Raw genomic sequence first — 21,050 nt, 5'->3', positions numbered from 1 at the left:
GCAGGGCTGTTATGTGGACCAGAAATTAGTTACCATATGGTCTGGTTACCATATGGTTTGACGGGGAGTGGGCCGCTCTAACTCTTCACTTCCAAACTCTGTGACCAGCCCCCACCCTCAATAGTAGATCACGGCAGGCAACTTCTGTGGGATGAAATGCATGTCCACACCTGCTCCAGGCAGCTGCAGTGCTGGTGGGAGGGTGTGCAAGAGCCGCACCAGCACATACTCAAAACCAGCCAAGTACAGACCGTCTGCGCCAGGCTCACCTGGGCATTCTGGCCTCAGGTTAGCAGAGTGTAGGTGTGGCTGTTTCCTCCTCAGTGAAGAGCAGACTCTAAAGGATGATGCCATGGGGAGTGGGTGACTAGGCCAAGGGAACAGACACTTTCTGCTTGTTTTTTCTCCTCCCCCTTTTTTTTTTTTTTTTTTTTTTTGACAGGGTCTCACTCTGTCACCCAGGCTGGAGTGCAGTGGTGCAATCTCGGCTCACTGCAGTCTCAGACTCCTGGGCTCAAGCTCAAGCAATCCTCCCACCTCAGCCTCTCTGGTAGCTGGGACCACAGGCACACACCACCACATTTGGCTAATTTTGTATTTTTTGTAGAGATGAGGACTCACTATGTTGCTCAGGCTGGAACTGAACTCCTAGGCTCAAGCAATCTGCCCGCCTCGGCCTCTCGAAGTGCTGGGATTACAGGTGTAAGTCACCGTGACTGGCAATTCCACCACTTTCTTGTTTTATTTATTCCCTGTCATCCACGCTCCCATTCCTCCCGACTCCCCGACATAGGCATTTTTCAAATGTGTTTAACTTACGTCCTTTTGTGTGCATTTCTGTAAGGTGTGTATTTGGTGTATATGTGCATATATTTGTAACTTGTGAGTAGTACTGTTACACGGTTCATTCTTTTTCACTCAGTGCTACGTGCTGAAGATCATCGTGTTGCCCTGTGTACATCTAACTCACTGGTCTAAAGGTTAAGAGGTCCTCTGTGGAGTGCACCCATCACTATTTCCCTGTGTATGCCCCTGGTGATGGACACCCAGCATGCCTTCGACTTCCCACTGTTGCAAACCACACCATAATGAACATTCTTCTACATGACCCTTTATGGACCTGTGTGAGAATTTCTTTGGAGGGCCCATGGGGATAGTGCCACATTCATCTCTGGGATGGCTGCCAAAGTCCCCAATCCCAATGCAAGAGGGTCCCTATGCCCCCATATCCCCACTAAAGGACTTGGCATGATCCAGCTTTTTAAAATTTTGTCTGTTTGTGAAATCTAAAGTAAAATCTCACTGTGGTTTTATTTTAGACTTTTCTGTTAATACATCTGAACATCTTTTATTAGGCCTGTTAGCTTTTTGGGTTTTCCACTTCAGGAAATTGCTTGTTCATATTCTTTGTAGACCTGTTTGCAACTGGAGGCCCTGTCACTGTTTTTCCTCTCTATATGTACTCCACTGATAGTCCTAATCCTGTGGGAAAGCTGAACCCTACCCAGGGTTTCTACACACTGTACCAGGCTCTGTAGTGCCTTTCCATATGAATTTTAGGATCAGTTTGTAAATTTCTGCAAAAAGCCTGCTGAGATTTTTATAGGAATTACATTTAATCTATGGATCAATTTGGGGAGAACTGACATCATAACAATACTAAGTTTTCCAACCCACGAATGTTTTTCATTAATTTGGCTCCTCTTTCTCTCAGCAAGTGTATAGGTCTTCCACATCTTTTGTCAGATTTATTCCTAAGTCACATTTTTAGATGTTATTGTAAATGGTATTTTAAAACTTTCTGTATCTAATTGTTCATTGCTAGTATACAGATATACAACTAATTTTTGTATATTGATCTTATAACCTGCAACTTGTTAGACTCACTTATTAGTTCTAGTAGGGTTTTATTTTTGGTGGACTCAGTTGGATTTTCTATATAGATGATCACATTTTCTGTAAATACAGTTTTACTTCTTCCTTTCCAATTTGGATGCCTTTTGCTTCTTTTTCTTGCCTGACTGCACTGCCTAGAACCTTCAGTATAATGCTAAATAGAAGTGGTGAGAGTGGACATCTCTGTTTTATTTCTGATCTTGGGGGGGAAAGCACTCAGTTTTCACCACTAAATATAATGTTAGCTGTGGGTTATTTTGCAGATGCCCTATATCAGATTGAAGAAGTTCCCTTCTACTTCTAGTTTGCCAAGAGGTTTTTGTTTTTTAAACTCAGGAATGGATGTTGGATGTTGTCAAATGCTTTTTCTGCATTTATTGCAATAATCATATGGGTTTTCCTTTTTGGTTTGTTAATATGTTGAACTGCATGATTGATTTTCTAATGCCAAGCCAATCCTGCATTCCCGGGATAAGATCCATTTTGTTATGATTCATTATCCTTTTAATACATTATTGGATTTGATTTGATAAAGTTTTGTTTATAATTTTTGTATCTCTTGAACTTTCCATTTTAATACTAATGGCTCCTCAAATTGGCCTCCCCACCACGCGCCTGTTTTCCACATGACCCACTCTGCCTGTTCATATCCTCTAGACTGTGTCTGGGATGGTTACTGAGGCGGTTACTGAGGCTGGGACTTTCCCCAAACTTACGGAGGGTCAAAGAAAATTTAGAACAAAGACTTGAAAGCATTTTTTTTATGTGGTCAATCCTACCTCTGAGTATGTGAATCAACTCCTGGCAGCAGTCTTCCCCCTTAACAAAGGCGTGTCCCCAACCTGAAGAGCCATCTTCAAAGCCTCTCAGTACCTGACAGGTTAGTTCCTAAGAGAAAAAGCATTATTAACTGCTTAAGAAATCCCCTGACCCTAGATTATCCCTCTGTCACTGTTCCCCCATATGGTACTGCTCTGCTCCAAAAAGGAAATATCCAATACTTCCCACTGAAGAATTCTATCCCATTCTGACTGCCTACTTGATATCCCACACTCTAAGATGCCCAAATAACCCCTTCAAATTCCTGACCCTGTGTTTTCTGTGGATGGCTTTTATATCCAAGATATTAGGGGAGCACACAGGGCAGGATATACTCCTTTCCCCATTGCACCATAGAAGCTCTTCTTCCTTCAATCCCTTCGTCGCGAAAGTAATAATGGTAGTAATAGCAAACACATATACAGTGCTTACTACATGCCATGCATTATTCTAAATATGTAGATTAACTCATTTAATACCCTCAATAATCCTATGAAGTGCACATTACTACTATCCCCATTTTTGTTTTATTTATTTTTAAGGGGGCTTTTGGCAAAAACCAGAATGCCTGCTAGACAAATTCTAAAAGAGCTGTAACACTACTATCCCCATTTTTACAGAAGAAACTACAGAAAATTGAGGTCAAGTGACTTGACCAGCTCTGGGATTTGAATCCAGGCAGTCTGGCTCAAGTCCACTGAACTACCATACTCGCAAGTGACAGAACTGTGGTACTGACCCATGTTTGCACACAGTAGAGGGCCCCCCGGCCCACTATTCATACAAATTCTTTCTAAGGCTTCAGAATATGTCATGCCTGTGTTATCTGTGGTGTCTTTGGCCAAATCTGGTGTCAGTGAGTTTCTCACTGCTGCTGACAATGAAATATATATGTTTGGAAACAAAAATTATGTAGGGCCGGGCGCGATGGCTCACGCCTGTAATCCCAGCACTTTGGGAGGCCAAGGTGTATGGATCACTTCAGGCCCGGAGCTTGAGACCAGCCTGACCGACATGGTGAAATCCTGTCTCTACTAAAAATACAAAAATTATCCGGGTGTGATGGTGGGCGCCTGTAATCCCAGCTACTTGGGAGGCTGAGGCAGAAGAATCACTTAAACCCAGCAGGCAAAGGTTGAAGTGAGATGAGATCGCACCACTGCACTCCAGCCTGGGTGACAGAGTGAGCCTCTGTCTCAATAAATAAATAAATAAATAAATAAAATTGTAGGGAGAACACTTTTTTAAAAAGACATTATTATTTAATGTCATCAGAGTGACAAGAAGAAAACACTGCATTCATAGGGCAAGATTAGGAAGCTATAAAAAGGAACATTTGCAAGACAACACCAACTAAAAAGATCTTATAGAGTCAAGCAATAATCAAAGGACCTTCAAAGCAGCCAGAGAAAAAGAACACCTACAAAAAAAATTAGAGTGACAGTAGACTTTGCAACAGTAATAATAGAAACCACATGAGTGTCATAATGTCCTCTTAGTGTCAGTGTTTAATATCCTTCTAAAAAAGGCAATTTAGAAGTAGGTACCTAGCAAACCTATCTTTTAAGAAGAATAAAGGGAAAAAAAGGCATTTATAGATAAACACAGACTAAGAGTTTCCAATTAAGTGATCTATGCTAAAGGATTTTCTAAAGTTCTGTATGTATTTCAAGAAGAGGAAAAATCAGGCTGGGAGCAGTGGCTCATGCCTGTTATCCCAGCACTTTGGGAGGTCAAGGCAGGCGGATCACGAGGTCAGGAGATCGAGACCATCCTGGCTAACACGGTGAAACTCCGTCTCTACTAAACACACACACACACACACACACACACACACACACACACACACACACACACACACACACACACAAATAGCCAGGCATGGTGACAGGCGCCTGTAGTCCCAGCTACTCGGGAGGCTGAGGCAGGAGAATGGTGTGAACCCAGGAGGCGGAGCTTGCAGTGAGCCCAGATCGCGCCACTGCACTCCCGCCTGGGCGACAGAGTGAGACTCCATCTCAAAAAAAAAAAGAAGAAGAAAAATCATCCCAAAAACAACATCTGAGGTAAAAGAAGAAAGATGGGCAAATAAAAGGTAAATGAGTATTTAAACAAACAATGTTTGCATAAAATGATATTGTTAGTGTCATCCTTAATAAGGGAGGAACAAAAATAGTAGATATAATAACATGTCAATTGGGAGACATTAAAGATTTATAAAGTCTGTGAATTCTTTGGGTGGGGAGTATGTTTAACTTTGGACTTTAGGTTAAATATGTAAGGCAAGCTTTCAAGGCCAATCGCTAAACAAAAAATCTTTGGAGAGACTAACAAAAAATAGAAAAGGTACAAATAATACGAACAACATAAAAGATACAGTAAAAATTTAAAAATAAGAGAATATAATTAATTTGCAAACTACATGAAGTGGACCAATTCCTAGAAAATTGATTTATTTATTGGATAAGATCACTATAACCTTAACCAGACAAATACAGATGGCTAAAGATGCAAAAATCCTAAACAGTTTATTAGCAAACTACATCCAGAATGAGTAAGATTTAATACAACATAAAAATGTTCAGTTTAATCCCAGAAATGCAAGAGCAGTTTAACATTAGAAAGTTAAACTAAATCTTTTAAGATTTAGTTCATATGCCATCTCTTCCAAGAAAGCTTCCTTGGTCCCCTGAGCTGGGTTGTGTATTCCTTAGGGGCTCTTACAGTCTATTCTTCCCACCAGTGTTACTGCACTGACCACACTGCCCTGAAATTACAGTTCTGTGTCTGGGAACACACCTCGTTCATCTCTGTGTCTTCAGTGTACAGCAGGAAGCCTGACACACAGTAAGTGGTCAAATTTTGCTCAACTGAACTTATACATAGCATTCTGTATAATTCTGATGGCATGCTGATGAAATTAGTGGATGACCAAAACAGGAGAGTAGGTCACACATTAGACAACAGAATTAGTATCCGGAGTCATGGGCAGGCAGAAACACTGGAGCCAGACTAGGCCCCAGTAGGGCTAGGGGCAAAGTCAGGACTAAAACCCCACACAGCCTGTTCTCACTTTGACAATGAAAAATACTCTTTTTGAGCTGTAACTTACCCTCCTATGGGTATCTCCCATTATAACAACACTTACTATGAGTCCAGTATCATGCCAACTTCCACGCCATCCCCTGCAGCCCCCCTACCACCACCAAGTACCACAGGTAAAGTATAATGAGAGTGGTCCGCTTGGCCTGGGGACCAGGAAACAGTTCCTCACAGTGCAAGAGAAAGGGGGATGATAGCTGGGATCAGAAAGCCTAATGAGAGTTGGGGTTTTGTTTTTCACCAGGTAACAGGCAGCATGACAACACAGCAGTTTGAGGGCTATTTGAGTAAGAGGCAGGCCTGCCTTCAGGAGCCCTAGGGTGTACAGCCAGTCAGAAAATATGGGGCTTTGCCACAACCCTACCAACTGAGAACTTGCCTCCCAAAAGAACCCAGGAGCTATCCTCACTGCTTCTTCACAGCCCCCAACCTTATGAAAAATGATATCCAAGTTCCTTAGCATGGCATTAAAGGCCTTTGTGCCTAGCCTACTCCTCAAGGCCTTTATCTCTCTATCCTCCACATTAATCAATTAAGTCATTCATCCATTCATTCAGTTTATTCCACAAATATTTATTGAGTGTCTACTATGCACTGTTGTTTATGGCACTGGGGATACAGCAGTGAACAAAACAGAAGTCCCTGCTTTATGGAGCTTACAGTCTACTGAAGAGAGACAAACACTAACCACAATAAATAAATATAAAATATACCAGGTGGTGATCAGTGCTTTGTAGAAAAACATACATGAAGTAGGATAAAGGGATATAAAATGCATGTGATGGGGCAATTTTAGATATGTTGATCAGGAAACACTTCTCTAGGGAGGTGACATTTGAGCACACTGGAAGTGCTAGGGCAACTCATCAGATTATTTAAGAGGAAGGGTGTTTCAGGCAGTGAGAAGAATAAGTACAAAGGCCCTGAAAAGGAAGGGTATCTAGTACACTTGGGGAACAGCAAGGAGGCCAGTGTAGCTGGAGAAGAGTGAGTGATACTGAGAGTGATAGGAGACAAGGTAAGAAAGGTAAAGGGAACCAGATTATGTAGGGACTTTTGGGCCATGGTGAGGGCTTTGGCTTTTGTTGAGGGAGGTGGGAGCCATGGGAGAATTCTGAATAGTGGAAGGACATGATCCGATTTGGATTGTATAAAGAATTTCAGAGAAGAATAGTTAATAGGTACTAGAACACTAAGCAAAAGAAAACAAAATACACAATTATTAGCTCCAAGGAAAACGAAAGGGTATACAACAAAGGATATGTAATCAGAATATACTATGTAGTTTTGATGTGAACAATACTTACAATGTCATACTCATGCAAACAGTGACTACTGGTTGAACAAAAATTATATAAAATGTTTTAAAGAAGTAATAACAGATGTAATCACAAAGATGACCAAGCAATAAGAGACTATTAGGGATGACTAGGCAGATTAGCAAGTAAAATATATGAGGTTTGTACAAATGAAAAATATAACTTTTGAAATAAAAAACTCAATGGGCAGATTAAAGAGCAGATTAGACATAGTTGAAAAGAGAATCAGTAAGCTGAAAGATATACCTAAAGAAATTATCCAGAATGAAGTGCAGAAAGACAAGGAGATAGAAAATCTCAGAGATGTTATGAGATACAGAAGATAGAATGAGGAGGTCCAAAATATGACTAACTGTATTCTGAGAAAGAAAAACTAGAAAAAATGAAAGGCAATATTTGAAGAGATAATGGTTGAGAATTTCCCAGAAATTACGAAAAGCATGAATCCACTGAGCCACGAAGCATGACATTCCCAAAGTAGAATGAAAAAAAATACATATGTAAACATGTTAGAGTAAAACTGCAGGACCCCCTGCACATTCTACTACTACTACTACTACTACTACACACACACACACACACAACCAGCAATTAGTCTGATAGTCGACTTCTTAATAGCAACAGACTTCTCAAAGCCAAAAGATAATGGAACCATATATTCTAAGTGTTGAGTAAAAATACCTGTAACAAACTATCTTTTAAGAATGAGGATAAAATAAAGACATTTACATATAAGAAAAACTGGAAGAATTTAACATCAAGAGACCTGTACTAAAAAAAAAAACCCACTTAAACACTATATTCATAATGAAAGAAAATGATCCCAAAGGATGATCTGCGATACAAGAATGTATGCATGTAAGTCCAAACAAACACTGTCTATATAAAATAATACTGACAATGATGTAAAATTGTGAGGTTTATAAAAAGGAACAAACTAACATATTTGAAAACAACAGTATGTGATCAGGAGAGGAATGACTAGAGTTGAAGGTTTCTAAGCTTCCTGCATTCTTTAAGAAGGGGGCTAAAATATTGTTTAACTTTAGACTTTATAAGTTAAACACATATGGAAAACATCAAGGATAACCGCAGAAAGAATAGAAAAAAATTTAAAAATAGGGAGGAAAAAATTGAATAAGAAAACAAATCTCAAAACTAAAAAAGCAGGCGAGAAAAGAGAAAATGAAGCACCGAAAAGGTAGTGGTGGTAAACAGAAATAAAAAAGTATGATGGTAGAAACAAGCCCAAATACATCACAGTAAATGTAAACAGACTAAACTTGCCAACCAAAAGAGATAATCAGATTAGATTTTTTAAAAGGTCCAGTTATATGTTGTTTCCAAGAGATATAATTAAAGCATAATGGCATGAAAATGCTCAAAAGTAAAAGGATGGAAAATTATATACCACACAAATCCCAACAAGAAAAGTTTGTGTTACTACATTAATATAAGATAAAATAGGTTTCAAAGAAAAATGCATTATCAGGAATAGAGAGGGTCATTACATATTTATCAGGAATATATAACAATTTTTAATTTGAATATTCCTAATGAACACCCTCGAAATATATAAAGCAAGAAACGAGATAGAATTACAAGGAGAAATTGCCAAATCCACCATTACAGTTGAACATTAACACACCTCTTTCAATTATCAGTAGATAATGACCAAAAAAATCAGTATAGATAAGTAAAAATTGAACAATAGTTCACAAACTTGATAATAGACATATGTAGATCTCTGTATTCAACAATTAGAGAACACACATTCTTATAAATTAGCACATAGGAAGTATTCAAAAATATTGGTCACATACTAAGCCATAAAACAAGTCTAAAAAATTTCAGAGTTGTTGTCACACAAGCCACATCCTCTGACCATAATGCAATTAAGATAGATTTCAATAACAAAGAGATAAAATTTTAAATCCCCAAACATTTGGAAATCTAAAAACACATTTCTATATAACTTACAGGTCAAAGAAGTAACCTTGATGGAAATGAAGTACTTATAACTGAGCAATAATGAAAATACTACATATCTAAACTTATGGAGAAGCAGGAGTTAGAGGGAAATTATATCCTTAAACGCACGAATTAGAAAATGGGCAAGAATGAAAATTAATGAGCTCAATGTCCAGTTAAATTAGAAAAAGAACAACAGAATAAACCCAAAAAATGTGGAAGGAAGGAGATCAAAAAAGATAAGAGCAGAAATTAAAGAAATAGAAAACAAAGATACAATAGAGAGGAGCAACAAAGCCAAAAGTTGGTTCTTTGAAAAGACTAATAAAATAGATAAACCTCTGGTGAGATTGATCAAGAAAAAAAGTGAGAAGGCACAAATAACCAATATCAGTAATGAAAAAGGAGACATTGTTACAGTTTATACACAGCAGAGAATAAAAAGGAAACTTTATGCCAATGAATTTGAAAATGCAGACAAAATGGACCAACTCCTAGAAAACTGTTCTCTTACCAAAATCGACTCAAGAAGAAAAAGAAATCCTCAACAGTTCCATAGCTACTAAAGGAATTACAGCAGTAGTTAAAACTCTTCCCGCCAAAACAAACAAAAAATAGCAGGCAGATTCTTCCACTTGGTATGTGGATTACAGGTAGGTGAAGAGATACTGATCCCCTCAGCCCTAGAGGTGTCCGGGTAGGACCTGAGGAAGTGGAGACCCTAGGCAGGCCACTTCTCTCTATGGGCAGCCTCTTCTGGAGATCCTTAGAGGGTGGCCCTTAGTGAAGTAGGGTCTGACAAATCTCTCTGCAGTCCCTGAAGGTGGTGAGCACAAATAAGTAGCATCCAGCTCTGCAGTAAATGTGCTAAACAGGGCCAAGAAGGTGCTCTATCACTTGGACAGCCTCTTCAGTAGCCAGCTCCTGTAGTCTTCTGCTCATTGAGGACAAGGGGCCTGTGGAGCTGCTGGAGGAGTCTGTGTTCCAGTTTCCAAGAAACACCACGCACAGCCCAAGTTGTGACTGGTTGGGATGGGACTGGGTGAAGGGAGGCCAAGGAGGGGCTTCCTGAGGGTGTAGCTCCAGGTAGAAACCCTGAAACTCTGTCTTCCCGAGTACCAGATACTTTAATCCGTTTGCAGCTGATGAGCCCTTTTAATGGTATCCAAGCTAGCTGCAGGGTGATGGTTCTAATAATGATGCATGTTCTGCAAATAAGAGCTTCATCATTATTTTGAAATTGTTAATATGAAAGCGTTCAACTGGATTTGAAATCTACTCACATCATCAAGAGAAGTTTTAACAATATACTTGTCAGTCAAACAAAAAGAAAAGCTGTTACATATAATTCCAATTGTTAAATATCTTTGAAACATTTAAAAATTGGCTTTAAATATTTTATCACCTACTTGTACAAAGAAAGACATTTATGGATGGCGACTGTTAAGAATTTGAAGAATGCATCATTAAAAAGTCTTGCTCAGGATTTGTGTGTAGCCATTTCAAGCATAAAGCTTATAAAATAAACATGGAGGCAAATTTCAACCTTCTTATTTACAATTTTGAAAAGATTTTAATTTATAAGTTTAATACTAATTCAATATTGAAAAGGAAAACACTAGACCAAGATGGTTTTGCAGGAGTTCTACCAAACCAATCATTCCAAAGTTATACAGCATCTTCCAGAATATTGTAAAAGAGGGAACACTCTGAGTCATTCTATACCAGCAGAACCTTAATGCCAAAAGCCAGTAAGAACAGCCTGAGAAAGGAAAAGTAAAGACCAATTTTATTCATGGACACAGTTGCAAAATTCCAAACTTTTGTTTACCAACCTGAGTCCAGCACTGTATAAAAAATGAAAGACCATGACCAAGTTGTGTTTATACAAGAAATGCAAAGATGGTCTAACATGAGGAAAATCTATAAATGTCATTTACCACATATCAGATTATTGGAGAAAAAACATATAATTATCATAAGAAACAGAAAAGGCATTTGGTAAAAATTCAACACCCTTTCATTATTAAAAAAATAAAAGCCTCTTAGTATAGAGTAATAGGATGGAACTTGCTTAACCTGATAAAACCTGTAGGAAATCTATAGCAAATACGGTATCATTCTTAATAGGGAAAAGTTAGTGGTGTTTCCTCTAAAATACACAACAAGACACAGATGCATGCTGTCATCATTGTACTGATGTCCTGGTCATCTCAGTATGACAAGAAAAATAAAGGCATAAAGATTGGAAAGGAAAAGACAAAACTGTCATTATTTATAGCTGATATGGTTGTCACCATAGAAAACATAAAAGAATATACAGACACCTTAAAAGGAACCAGGGCTCCTTGGAAAAATGGCTGATTCCAGCACTAAGAGAGGAAAATACAAGATGAGTCTGGAGCATTTCCTAGTGCTGGCAAGTAAAGCAGTGCTCAAAACCAAAGGATGGGAGTATGTGAAAGGGACACAGGAGCCAACTGGCAAGAGTCCCCAGTGGCCAAAACTGGACTGATTTGACCAACAAAACAAAGAACACAGTATTAGATTTATAACTCAAATTATTAAATAAAAATGCATGAGTTCATACTGATAAAAGTGACTGAATAAATAAATAAGGGATAAGAGACAAATCTTTACAGAAGAATTTCAAATGATATACAGGGATACACCCCCTCCTTCCAGGAGCTGTAGCTCAATTCTTCCCGCCTCCTTGAGGGTGGGCTAGAGTCTTCCAAAGAACAGACTATGAAAAGGGAAAGGCAGCAACTTGCCAGGGGGAAAACCTGGCAAACACCACCTTAACCAAGGGATGAAGGTTCACAAAACCAGGGATGCCAATGGATACCAGGTACCTCTGATATGATCTGATAAGAAAGGCATTTAAACTCTGGTGTTCTTTCCAAAAACAACTCCAGTCTAAATATAAGCAAAACTTCAGACAAATACAAACTGAGGAACATTCAACAGTATTCCTTAAAACTGTTAGGTCATAAAAAACAAGGACATTCTCAGCTTAATGGACTTCTGGAAAAAAAAAAAAAAAAAAAAAAAACAAGAACAGACTGAGAAACTGTCATAGACCAGAGGACACTATGGAGACATGACAACTGAATGCAATGTGTATTTTGAATTGGATCCTGGAACAAAAAAAGGACACCAGTGAAAAAAACTGATAAAGCCATGTAAAGTCTGATGTTTGGGTAGTAGTAATATAGCAATGTTGCTTTCTTATTTTTGATAAATGTACTACAGTGAGGAATATACAGAAACTCTCTGTACTATCTCTTAACTAACTTTTCTGTAAATCTAAAACTATTTCAGAATAAAAACCTACTTAAAAATAAGTTTAGGGCCGGGCGTGGCGGCTCACTCCTATAATCCCAGCACTTTGGGAGGCCAAGGCAGGCAGATCACCTGAGGTCAGGAGTTCGAGAGACCAGCCTGACCAACATGGTGAAACTCCGTCTTTACTAAAAATACAAAAACTACCTGGGCATGGTGGTGGAAGCCTGTAATCCCAACTGCTCAGGAGGCTGAGGCAGGAGAATTGCTTGAACCTGGGAGGTGGGGGTGGCAGTGAGCCGAGATTGCGCCACTGCACTCCAGACTAGGAGACAGAGCGAGACTCCATCTCAAAAACCAAAAACAAACAAAAAAAACAACACCTTGGGAGGCCGAAGCAGGTGGATCATTTGAGGTCAGGAGTTCGAGATCAGCCTGGCCAACATGGTGAAACCCCATCTCTACTAAAAATACAAAAAGTTAGCTGAGCGTGGTGGCACGCGCTTGTAATCCCAGCTACTGGGAAGGCTGAGTAGGAGAATTGCTTGAACCCGGGAGGCAGAGGTTGCAGTGAGCCGAGATCGCGCCACTGCACTCCAGCCTGGGCAACTGAGAGAGCTGTGACCTCAAAAATAAATAAATAATAAATAAATAAATAAAATAAATAATAAAAAGTGTAATAAGGCAAATGGTTATAATACTAATATACAAAAGCCAACTTCATTTATATATACCTACAAAAGAGATAAAAAATACAATAGAAGATCCCACTTATAATAGCAGAAAACCCATAAAGTTTCTAATAAATAAATAAATCTAACACAAGATATGTAGACCTTATGCAGAAAAATATAAAGCTCTGCCAGAAGACATTCAATAATTTATTTACAATAGAGAGCTATGTCAGGCTCTTAGGGAGGGAGACTCAACACCATAAACATCGATTCTCTTCAAAATGATCTACAGATTCATTGCAATTCCAACATTTTTATAGAACATGACAAGCTGATTCTGAAACGTGTTTAAAAAAACACAAAGGGGGGCCGGGCGTGGTAACCCCCACCTGTAATCCCAGCACTTTGGGAGGCCAAGGCAGGAGGATCACTTGAGGCCAAGAGTTCGAGACCAGCCTGGGGAACATGGCAAAACCCTGTCTCTACAAAAAAATACCAAAATTAGCTGGGTGTGGTGGCATGCCCCTGTAGTTCCAGCTACTTGGAAGGCTGAGGTAGGAGAACTGCTTGAGCCCTGGAGGTTGAGGCTGCAGTGAACTTACTGCACCACTGCACGCCAGCCTGTGTGACACAGCAAGACCCTGTCTCAAATGACTAAATTAATAAAATAAAATAACAAAGGGGGGCTGGTCAAGGTAGCTCATGCCTGTCATCCCAGCACTTTGGGAGGCCAAGGTGGGTGGATTGCTTGAGCACAGGCGTTCGAGACCAGCCTGGTTAACATGCGGGGAACCCTGTCTCTACAAAAAATACAAAAATTAGCTGGGCATGATGGCATGATGGTAGTCTCAGCTACCCAGGAGGCTGAGGTGGGAGGACCGCTTGAGCCCAGAAGGTTGAGGCTGTTATGAGCCAAGATCACACCACTGTACTCCAGCCTGGGTGACAGAGCAAGAACCTATCTCAAAATAAATAAATAAATAAATAAATATAATAACAAAGGGCTAAAAATACATGATACTTCTGAAGAAAAATAAGATGGGAAGATTTTGCTTTATCAAATATCAAGATTTATTATGAAGGCAAGGTAATTAAGGCAGTATAGTACTGGTTCAGGGACAAAAAGCTAGCCAACAGCAAAGAGAGGCCAGAAACAGATCTATATGGATATGGAACTTTGATGCTCCAGCCAGAGGTGGTTTCTCAGATTATTATGTTATCCATATGGAAAATAATGAAACCAGCTCCCTACCTTATACCACACAAAAACCAATTCCATTTGGACTTAAATGTGAAAGGTAAACTTTTAAAACTTTTATTAGAAGAAAATAAAGAAAATGTTTATAACTATAGGTTAGAGAAGACAAGACAAAAAATTGCTGGCGATAATACAGAAAAGATGGATTTGTTCAACTCAAAAATAAGACTAGCCTGGGCAACAGGGAGACCCTGTCTCTACAAAAAATAAAAAATACCAATTAGCCAGGTATGGCTAATTTACAGGCATGGCACACACCTGTAGTCCCAGCTACTCGGGAAGCTGAGGTGGGAGGATCACCTGAGCCCAGGGAGGTCAAGGCTGCAGTGAGCTGTGATCCCACCACTGCACTCCAGCTTGGTTGGGTGAAAGAGTGAGACCCCGTCTCAAAAAAAAAAAAAAAAAAAAAGAAAGAAAAATAAGAATTTCTGCTCATGCAAAGACACCATTAAAAAAGCTTCAAAATTACAGAAGCTATTCAACACATACAACTGACAATGATAAGGATCCACATAAAGAACACCTACAAATCAATAAAAAAATGATTTAGCCAGGCATGGTGATGCACATCTATAATCCTAGCTACTTGGGAAATGGAGGCAGGAGGATCCTTTTGAGCACAGGAGTTCACGACCAGTCTCGGCAATGTAGTGAGAACCCATCTAAAAAAAAAAAGATTTTTTTTTTTTTTTTTTCTATTTTAGCCTTTTTATTTTTTTATTTTTATTTTTATTTTTTTCTTTTATTATTATTATTATTATTATTATTATTATACTTTAGGTTTTATGGTACATGTGCCCAATGTACAGGTAAGTTACATATATATACACGTGCCATGCTGGTGCGCTGCACCCACCAACTCGTCATCTAGCATTAGGTATATCTCCCAATGCTATCCCTCCCCCCTCCCCCCAACCCACATTTGAGACACAGTCTAGTTCTGCCGCCTAGGCTCAAGTGCAGCTCACTGTAGCCACCGCCTCCCGGGCTCAAGCCATCCTCCCACCTCAGCCTCCCAAGTAGCTGGGACCACAGGCATGCACCACCACACCCGGGTAATTTTTGTATTTTTTGTAGAGATGGGGTTTCGTCATGTTGCCCAGTCTGGTCTCGAACTCCTGGGTTCAAGTGATCTGCCTGCCTTGGCCTCCCTAAGTGCTGAGATTACAGGCATGAGCCATTGTACCCAGAAAAATTTTAATGGGCTAAAGATATTAACAGTCCTTTCACAGAAGAGGAAACGTGTGGCTAAGGACCATGAAAAGATGCTTGATCACATTAATGACTAAGAAAATGCTAATATGTCCCCAGTGAAATACCATTTTACACTCAGTGTAATAACAAAAAATAAGAAGGAGGACAATATCAAGTGTTTGAGGATGTGGATCAATGGGATCTCTTATACATTTCTGAAAGTAGTGTAAATTGGTTACCACCAGTTTGGCATAATCCTGTCAAGCCGAACTTTTGGATGACCTATTAATCAACAATCGCATTCCTAGGTCTATACACCTTAGAAAAATGGGTGTGCATGTGTCCCAGGAGATACACCTAAGAATGCTCATGGTAGCACTGTCCATAAGAGCAAAAAGCTGGAAATGACCCAAATGTCCAACAACGGTTGAATGGATAATTTGTCTTATGGTCACCCAAGGGAATACTGTAAACAAACTTTAGCTACATGTAACAACATAGATGAATCTCAGAAACATAATATTGAATGAAAAAAGCTAAATCTCAGAAGACCACACAGGGCCGGGCGTGGTGGCTCACGCCTGTAATCCCAGCACTTTGGGAGGCCGAAGCAGGTGGATCACCTGAGGTCAGGAGTTCAAGACCAGCCTGGCCAACATGGTGAAACCCCAACTCTACTAAAAATACAAAATTAGCTGGGTGTGGTGGTGCACACCTGTAATCCCAGCTACTCGGGAGGCTGAGGCAGGAGAATCACTTGAACCCAGGAGGCGGAGGTTACAGTGAGCCGAGATCACACCATTGCACTGCACTCCAGCCTGGGCGACAAGTGAAACTCTGTCTCAAAAAAAAAAAAAAACAAAAACAAAAACCAAACACAAACACACACACACACACACAGTATGATATTATTTTTACAAGGCTCACAACTGAGTCAAATAAACAATGTATTGGTTAAGCATCCCCACAAATATGAAAAAAAAATCCCATATATCAAAAAGGGCAAGTGAATGTTAAGCACAAGACTTAGCAGAGTAGGAATTTCAGGAGTGGAGTGGTGGGGAGGGTGAGGAATGGGATAGAAAATGACACACAGGTAGATGATATCATTAATGTTCTTGGGTGGGGTTGTGAGTTCTTGGGTTTTCATATTATTATATTTATAACTCGTGTATATAATGTATATATTCTGGGTTTTTTTGTTTTTTGAGATGGAATCTCGCTCTGTCCCCCAAGCTGGAGTGCAGTGGCGTGACCTTGGCTCCCTGCAACCTCCTCCTCTTGGGTTCAAGCGATTCTCCTACCTCAGCCTTCCAAGTAGCTGGGATTACAGGCACATGCCACCACACCCAGCTAATTTTTATATTTTTAGTAGAGACGGGATTTCACCATGTTGGCCAGGCTGGTCTTCAACTCCTGACCTCAAGTGATTCACCCGCCTCAGCCTCCCAAAGTGCTGGGATTACAGGTGTGAGCCGCTGTGCCTGGCCTATTCTTTTATCATATATCTAATATATGTTATATGAACAGCATATAGGAGAAAAGTAGAGAACGTGAGGAAGGAAAACTCTTTGAAGAGTTTTGCTGTTAGGGGAATTGAGAAATGAAGTCATAACTGCAAAGGCATGTGAGATGAAGAGGATTTAAAGTTTTTTTCAAAGACAGGAGTAATAGTAGATAGATGGAATGGCAGAGCGAGGACTTTGATGAACTCACTTTCCCTCTAAAACAATGAAAAGATGGTCAAACCAACTCAAATCAACCCTTTTAGAACTCTGGCAATTAACCAAAGCCACAGAAAGAAGTGAAAATCATCATCCAAAGAAACTACTGAATCTTGGCAAGACAGTGAGGTCTACGACATTTCACTTGTGGTGATCCCCATCCTCCCTCCCCAACCCTCCCTAGCTCCGTGGTACAGGATCCAAAAGGTGACCAAATTCCAGACAACAGAGAAATCTGACCACTTAGAGAATTTTACAGGAAATCCTAGAGAATGAGACAACCATAGGAAACTTTGAAAAGCTCTGACATATTCCTAGGGATCTAAAGGGCTGTGCATATACTCAAGGCTATATGCATGCCAAGTAAAGAGCTGGGATAGGAGAGGACCCAAGCCACTCACTTCTGGCTGACTGCAAGGCCCTGTGCAAATACAAAGTGAAAGCGAAGGCTGTCTCATACACTGGCTGGACTTTGAAGGCAATGCTTTCTTACGCAGATCCTCTTGGCAAGGGTTGGAAGATGTACAGGCAAGGCATTTAAGGATATATTCTGACCAATCACTGGCTGACCACCAAATTATATTTATTCACTAGGTGTGACCCCTAGGAATCCAGGCTTAAAAAGAAAAACAAGAACTGAAAAGAAAAAAGGCTGCTAGCAGGCAACTCAGAGGCCACATAATGCAGGTACTTGAATCTAGAAGTGATCTCCTGGTGCCGGGGCAGGCCTGCAGCCTAGGGCTGTGTAGGTCGGCCTGGTTCTGGGCTGGGCTGGAACCTAAGGTGGAGACTGAATCCACAAAATGAGTTCAGAAAAGTCACTGAACAAACAAGCAGTAACAAGAAAAAGAACTATGACAACAACAAAAACAAAAACAGACCAACAACAAACCTTGGAAGTCCAGATGGCAGCAAGATGGCAGAGCAGGACTTTCCAGTGCTCATCCCCCAACAGAAACATCAATTTGAAAAACAATCCACACACGAAAATACTTCACCAGAGCTAAGGAAACCAGGTGAGAGTTGACAGCACCTGGGTGTAGCACAGAAATAAGAAAAGACACTTTGAAGAGGGTAGGAAAAAAAGTTACACACTATCCATGCCACCCCTCCCCCAACCCCAGGCAGTGCAGTGGGAAAAAGAGATACTTTTCTCGGGGAAGAGAAAGGAAGTAAGCACTAGGCTTTCCCTTGGACTCCAACACCAGGCCTGCCCCAGCCAAACCCAGCACCGGGCAGGCACCCACAGCCCAAGCCTCTAGGCTGGTACCTGCAGACCGAGCCTCCAGGCCTGCCCCAGCACCAGACCAGATTCCACTGCCTCACACTCCAGGCCTGCCCGGCAGTCTCAGTCTCCAGACCCACCCCAGTGCCAGGCTAGCCCCCACAGACTCAGGTACCAGGCTTGTTCCAGGGCCAGGCCAGGCCAGCCCAGGTGGCCGTGGGTCCCAGACCACCCCCAGCATGGGGCTGGCCCCCCCAGCCTCAGGTTTCAGGCCCACCCCAGCACCAGGCCAGCCTCCACAGCACTAGTCATTAGGCCAGCACCTGCAGACCCAGCATCCAGCAAGACCTTGTGGACACAGGCTCCAGGCCCACTCAGTGCCAGGCCAGGCCATGTGGTCCCAGGCTCCAGGCCCACCTTAGGTTCCAGCCCAGCCCAGAACCAGGTCGACCTACACAGCCCTAGGCTGCAGGCCTGCCCCGGCACCAGGAGATCACTTCCAGATTCAAGTACCAGGCTGGCACACTCAGACACAGACTCTAGGCCTGCCCAGTGGTGGACTGATCTCTGTGGCCCCACCCTTCAGGCTGGTCCCTGCAGCCCCATGCTCCAACAGATCCAGGGTCCAGGCCCATTCCGGTAGATCCCAGTACTGGGCTGGGCCTAGAGAATCCAGGCGCCACACCTGCCCCAGCACCACAGAGTTCCCAGGCTCCAGGCTGGTCCTCATGGCCAAAGGCTCTAGCTGACCCAGGGTTCAGGCCCACCCTAGTAAGCTCTGGTGCCAAACCAACTCCTGTGGACTGAGGCTCCAGGACCACCCTTGCAGACCCAGGATCCAGGCCAGCCCCCATGGACCCAGAACCCAGGCTTGACATGCAGATTGAGGCTTCAGGTCCACCTCAGCACCATGTCAGCCCCTGTAGACCCAGACATGAAGTTGGCTCCCACAGATCCAGGAACCAGCTGTGCTCTTGTGGACCCAGGCACCAGGCCCACCTTCACATACCCAATCAACAGGCCCATCTGTTTGGATCCAGGCTCCAGGCCAAACCCCATGGACCCAGTCATCGGGTCCACCTACCTGCTGACCCAGACACCAGACCAGCCTGCCTGAGGACTCCAGCAGCAAGCCTGCCCACAGAACATGCCAGATGGCCAGTCCAGAATCTCTGGACAGGCTGACTGGTGAGGGGCTTTCCCAGACAAAGGCAGTCTGCAAAGACTAGAATGAGTTTTCACGTCTTCAGATGTGCAGACAACAATGCACAGCCACAAGGATCAAGAACAATCAGGGAGGCCAAGCACGGTGGCTCAGGCCTATAATCCCGAGCACTCTGGGAGGCCGAGGCGGGCAGACTGCTTGAGCCGAGGAGTTTGAGACCAGCCTGGGCAACATAGCCAGACCCTGTCTCTATTTTTTAAGGAAAAAATTTTTTTAACCTGGAGCGGTGGCTCACGCCTGTAATCCCAACACCTTGGGAGGCCGAGGCAGGTGGATTGCTTGAGCTCAGGAGTTTGAGACCAGCCTGGGCAACATGGCGAAACCCCGTCTCTACAAAAAAATTAGCTGGATGTAGTGGCGCATGTCTGTGGTCCCAGTTACTTGGAAGGCTGAGGCAGGAGGGTCGCTTGAGACTGGGAGGCAGAGGTTGCAGTGAGCTGAGATCATGCCACTGCACTCCAGCCTGGGTGACAGAGTGAGACTCTGTCTCAAAATAAATTTTGTTTTGTTTTGTTTTTAAAAAGTACAATCGACTGGGTGCAGTGGCCCACACCTGTAATCCCAGCACTTTGGGAGGCTGAGGCGGGCAGATCACTTGAGGTCAGGAGTTCGAGACCAGCCTGACCAACATGGTGAAACCCCCAACTCTACTAAAAATACAAAAATTAGCTGGGCATGGTGGCACGCGCCTGTAATCCCAGCTACTCGGGAGGCTGAGGCATGAGAATAGCTTGAACCCAGGAGCCAGGGGTCGCAGTGAGCCGAGATCGCGCCACTGCACTCCAGCCTGGAGTGGGTAGGTGACAGAGCGAGACTCCACCTCAAAAAAAAAAAGAAAAAAAAGAACAATCAGGGAAAGGGAAACACACCACCACCAAAGGAACAAAAGAAAGCACCAGTAACTGACCCTACAAAGAGGAGACGTATGAAGTGGCTTACAAAGAATTCAAAGTAATTATATAAAAGAAGCTCAGAACTTCAAGAAAATATGCAGGGACAATTCAATGATATCATGAAAAAATGAATAAAATGAAACATTTAACAGAGAGATTGAAATTATTTTAAAAATTAGGGGTTTTTTTTTTGTGTGTGTGTGTGTGTGTGTGTTTTCTGCTATAGGCTTGGTTGGTTGCTGTTGAAATGGGCAAGTTCATGAAACCTGGGAAAGTGGTGCTGGTCCTGGCTGAATGCTACTCTGGACACAAAGCTGTCACCATGAAGAACGTTGATAAGGGCACCTCAATCTTCCCCTACAGCCATGCTCTGGTGGCTGGAATTGACTGCTATCCCCGCAAATGACAGCTGCCCATGGGCAAGAAGAAGATCGCCAAAAGGTCAAAGATAAAGTCTTGTTAAAG

The 21,050-nt window shown here is 41.9% G+C and overlaps 1 protein-coding gene and 1 non-coding gene across 6 annotated transcripts in view; both read right to left on the bottom strand.

Moving 5' to 3' along the window:
• Nucleotides 1-3,256: 3,256 nt before the first annotated feature.
• On the bottom strand, nt 3,257-3,317 carry LOC112131141 (U7 small nuclear RNA). The gene has a single exon (XR_002913283.1). It is a non-coding gene; the product is annotated as a U7 small nuclear RNA (small nuclear RNA).
• Nucleotides 3,318-6,369: 3,052 nt separating this feature from the next.
• The window catches only part of KANTR (KANTR integral membrane protein), a 33,532-nt gene continuing 18,851 nt past the window's right edge, over nt 6,370-21,050 (bottom strand). For 3 of the 5 annotated variants that reach the window (XM_054544585.2, XM_054544584.2, XM_054544583.2), the window contains one exon: nt 6,370-10,315. In XM_054544585.2, the coding sequence (XP_054400560.1) occupies nt 9,289-9,519 (231 nt within the window). In that variant the 5' untranslated portion in view covers nt 9,520-10,315 and the 3' untranslated portion in view covers nt 6,370-9,288. Of the gene's footprint in view, nt 10,316-12,154; nt 14,987-18,134; nt 18,276-21,050 lie in introns of those variants that run through there. The other 2 variants (XR_008518075.2, XR_008518076.2) reach the window with 2 other exon arrangements.

This window comes from Pongo abelii, chromosome X, assembly GCF_028885655.2.
Source record: "Pongo abelii isolate AG06213 chromosome X, NHGRI_mPonAbe1-v2.0_pri, whole genome shotgun sequence".
NCBI lineage: Eukaryota > Metazoa > Chordata > Mammalia > Primates > Hominidae > Pongo > Pongo abelii.
The sequence above is the reverse complement of the archived record's forward strand: the minus strand, read 5'-3'. Positions and strand labels throughout refer to the sequence as shown.